The sequence below is a fragment of the Aphanomyces astaci genome, assembly GCF_000520075.1.
Source record: "Aphanomyces astaci strain APO3 unplaced genomic scaffold supercont1.15, whole genome shotgun sequence".
Classification (NCBI taxonomy): Eukaryota; Oomycota; class Saprolegniomycetes; order Saprolegniales; family Verrucalvaceae; genus Aphanomyces; species Aphanomyces astaci.
In genome coordinates this window covers 212,795-217,132 of record NW_009798278.1, presented here as the reverse complement: position 1 = coordinate 217,132, position 4,338 = coordinate 212,795, and the positions used below count along the sequence as shown (strand labels likewise).

Here is a 4,338-nt window from a genome sequence, read left to right as displayed (position 1 = left end):
TCTTGGAGGGAGCGCTTTTCTTGTTTGCATTCAAGAAACTTGGTGCGATAGCGAAAGTCGCTATTGGGGGGCAGGAACGTGGACTTCATTTCATGCATGAAGTCGTCGAGGGAGGGAAAGCACAAAGGGTCCATGAGGCGTTTGGAAAACGCCCAATCTTCGGCACGGCCCTTCAAGTGCGACATCGCGAAAGCGACTCGAGTGTCGTCATCCAGGATACGCTGCGCGTTCGCAGCGGTCTCAACTTGGAGGATCCAGCGGAGGAGTTTGTCGGACTCCGCTCCACCGAATTTCGTGACCTCGAGCTTGATCGGCTTCAACCGGGAGGGGCTTTGTTGTTCGGAGGTATGGAGCGCGTACGTAAGGCGCTCGACTTCAGTCGCGCTGCGTGCGAGTGACTCTTCGAAAGTACGACCATGGGCTGCCATGATAGACAGTTGGCTTTCCAGAGCGGCGTTAAGTGCAGTCAGGGGGGTGACGGCAGCCGTGACGGCTTGGTCAACAAGTCGACCGATGCCCTCCACCAGACGGGCTTGGTTCTCGGGGGAGAGGCCACCGAGAAGGGTTGCAGTGTCTTGTTCGCCGAACACCAGGTACATGCAGTCGAGGACCAGTTGATGCGCTGGCGTAATGGGGGTGGAGGAGGAAGATATAGGCCGTGGACAAACGTGGAATGCTACCAGGTGTAAACGTGTGGGCGCAGAGGAAGGCGCGGTAGATGGTAAAATGAGAAGTGAATTGATAGCGTTATAACAATCTAACGCTATGACTAAGCTAAGCAGGACCAGCCATCTTGAGCTGGTAAACAAAAAGGGCCGGGGGTGGTCCGAAGCAAAGGGACGGCGAACCCTTTGCTGTTTCCTTGGCACTTAGCGGCGTCGTTGGCCGCTCGTGGGTTTGGGCCTGGCTTTGTCTTCAACCTGTGTGCCGTGGTACAGCCACGTGGATCCGGATTTTGTATCCGGAACTGTGACAAGGTGCCCATAGTGCAGCAAGAGGCTGGCGGTTAGACTCAGTGAGCGTAACCACCTATGGTTACACCATCTACTGTCCGGGACTAAACTCGTCGGACACCCCTCTTAGCAGGTCCTTACCATTTGGTCCTTCCGCACGACATGCAGGGGAAGAGACCGGATAGATCGAGTAACCCCCGGGATACCGTCACCCCCCGTTGTCTAATGCCGAAGAGAATCGGAAGCTTCTCGCCATCGCGACGAATAGTCATAACTGCAGTCATCCGGTACGAGTGCTTCTCTCCCTTGGACAGTTTTGTAGTCCCATCGCGCTGCGACCAGATGTATCGCGGAGGCATGTCATACTGGATGTCGGTCTCATCAACATTGTAGACACATTCGTCAGGTACACCATCGTTCTCGTTGTACAAGCGGGCGGCAAAGTCAGTGCGGGTACTTTCGAGGTCTGTCACGGTTTGCTTTGCAAAACTGGCTTGTTGGTGCGTGTGCCCATAGCGGGCACAGAAGCATTGAAGAAGCTTCAAGAAGTTGTCGTATCCGCATTCTTCTTTCTGGAGCTCCATGTACGTTTGGAGCCAAGGTTGCTTGTGCTTCTTGAGGAAGTTGACTATGTGGTTGCACGTACAGTAGGAGCACGCTCTTGGTGGCGCTGGGTGTCTATGAACGCCAGCAGGAATTCGTGTTGAGGGATAATCGGCGGGTGCCTAGCTGCAAGCAAATGCGATGGCTTCTTGTTTCCTTTGAATTCAGTTAGCTCGTTTGACACCTTGGTACGGTGCTGTATGGCACTGACAGACGTGCACCGATCTCGCGGAACGACATATGTGATCGCTCAACGCGAGGGCATGTAGCTTAAGTGATATTGGGTACAGGTGGCGGTGGACCAGGCGGGACGGGTTGGACATATCGTGTTCCATTGTGATGCTGGAGGCGTCGACAAATTGAAAGTGTTGAGGTGGCTTCGCGGGTATTCAATATCGATTTGGCGCGTGTTTATATTTTGACCAATGGGGCCACAGTAAAAACATTCTCGCATTCTATTGGATAATTATGACGTTCGTAATGTTGAAACTTCGGTGTGGCTTAAAATCAGTCGTTCACTGTATATTAATTAAACGTGTATAAATATGTGACCAACAAGAATTATCTAAAATGAGTTGTCTTTATGTAGAGGCTGGACGAAAAGTTGCAATTGCGCCACGCACATGTGGTCCGAGCGAAACTACTCTGCGATCCAGCGCGTTACGTTTGCGTTGACAAACTTTCACTTGTCCTTGCTGCCCTTGCGCCATGATGACGAGGACTATTATGGTCGTGTACTCGGTCGCTACCAACGTATGGCGAATGAATAGAAGTGCAAGCGTCAAGAAACCCAACGCCGGTATCGGTTGAACCGACAAGAGCTTGCTGCTATGGATGCTGTTCGTGCCATGCGCTTCTACGGTACTAGTTTGGCCTCTAAATGCTTTGATTTTTTACCAAGTATGTTATTATTAATAATCAGTGGTCCAGTAAATAATCAGTAACTCGGTCATTTCGGAAACTAACGATTTTTGACACAAACACATTGCTCTTGATATTCTGCAAGGTGAATTCGTGAAGTGTCCCTTGTCTTGATTATTTGTAAGTTACAACTATTTCCGAATGGACGTGATCAAATTGGAAATATGGCAGGTATACAGGAAGCCAGTCATCTACTGGTTTAAAGATCTATTGAACACGTTTTTTTCAAATGTCCCAGATATTCCCAAGCCAAATATTGTGGATTTTCTTCAAATTTCCCAATTTTGCATGGTTTGTTCAATCGAGCACAAATAGAGCCGAGACATCTGATTGGCCATTATCCACTTCGCCCTTTCCAGTAGAAACTCGAAAATGGATTGTAGCCAATCAGCGACGAGTAATTTCGGATTGACCAATGGGAGAGATTGGTGCTCGATTCGCTCAGCGAGATTCGATTTACAGTTAACGGGGTCCGGAAATCATACCGAATCTCCAATAAATATCCACACGTTTCGAATGGATACATCGTCCACTCATGAGATTCCCTTGCATAATCCATTTTGATAAATTTATTACGATATGCAGTATAATTGAACTCAAGGTTGGGCCGTTTTGAATGTTGAAAACGTGTTCAAGGCCAACAAATTGAAGTATCTCGATATTTGAAATTTGGATATATACGGCTTCCAAATATCCGCAAATACTCCGTCCGATATGCATTGAACACGCCCTCAAATAAAATCAGCCGCTCAACCCAAAAATTTCAAATGTTCACCAGACTTGAAGAATGTATGGAGAATGTCTCAAATATATCGAAAACAAAAGGAATCTTCAGCTGTATAGTTTACAGTTAATTCCCAGAAAGGTGTCAATTTCACCCTTGCCATATTCCAGTCAACTTCCATGTGATTGGCTCAAGTAGGGCCTGTCTGGATACCACTTTTATTGAGAAAAATCGCGATAATTTTGCAAAATATTCAAGAATCTCAGCGACTTCAATTTGGCGTGTCTGGATGCCATTTCTTGACCAAGTTATACTCCATAATTTTATCAGAAATATCGTGAAAACCACAAGAAATAATATTCTACTCATGAGTAGAATATTTTGACGATATTGACAGTGCGCGTTGAATTGACTGGGCATTTCGGAATGAGAAAGGCCATCGTGATTGCCTTCCTACGTCGATGGCTCATCCGCCGCCGCCTGGCCAAGGAACTCTTCGCCAGACAGATGGAGTACCACTACCTCGCCTTCGTCCACAAGACACGAAAGAGGACGTCCATCCTCAGTGGTCCTCTCTGGGTGGACGAAGTCCTCTGCGGCTCTGTACTATCCACTGATTGGCTGTTCATTTCCGAACCTTCATTAATTCTATGGCATCCAGACTCACCACCCAAAATAATCTTGGATCTTGAAACCCAAGAATTTCCTGCAATGTCGAAAAATGTTTTTTATTCAATATTCCAATATCCCATAATATTGGTGGGTGGCATCCAGACGGGCCCTAAATAAAATCAATTGTTTTCTAATTTCACAACTATTACTACGTAGTACTTCGAAGTATTAATACTACGTAACTTAGTACTACGTAGTAGTAGAATGTCCAAACGTGTCAGTGATTTGGGACGGAGTGGTATTTCGAAGTATACACACATTCCTTGGAAGTTGGTAAAGAACCTACATTTTGAGGAATGCTGGTTGATTGGTAAATGTATCTGATTTCGCAGGCCATCGCATTATAATTCAAAACTGAAATTGTGTTTCTGAAACACAGTTGATTTTGTGTTCTTTTGATAGTATTATATTGCCTGGTAGTCTTGAAGTGACACCCCAAAGGTCACAACACTCTGATTTGAAAGT

At 46.7% G+C, this 4,338-nt stretch overlaps 1 protein-coding gene across 1 annotated transcript; it reads right to left on the bottom strand.

The window, feature by feature from the left end:
* Positions 1-60: 60 nt before the first annotated feature.
* H257_07293 (hypothetical protein) lies at positions 61-1,891 on the bottom strand (the record flags this gene model as incomplete). Its single annotated transcript, XM_009832765.1, has 5 exons — positions 61-83; positions 167-622; positions 849-913; positions 1,245-1,581; positions 1,741-1,891. 5 exons carry the CDS (start codon positions 1,889-1,891, stop codon positions 61-63), a joined length of 1,032 nt encoding a protein of 343 aa, XP_009831067.1.
* Positions 1,892-4,338: the final 2,447 nt, after the last annotated feature.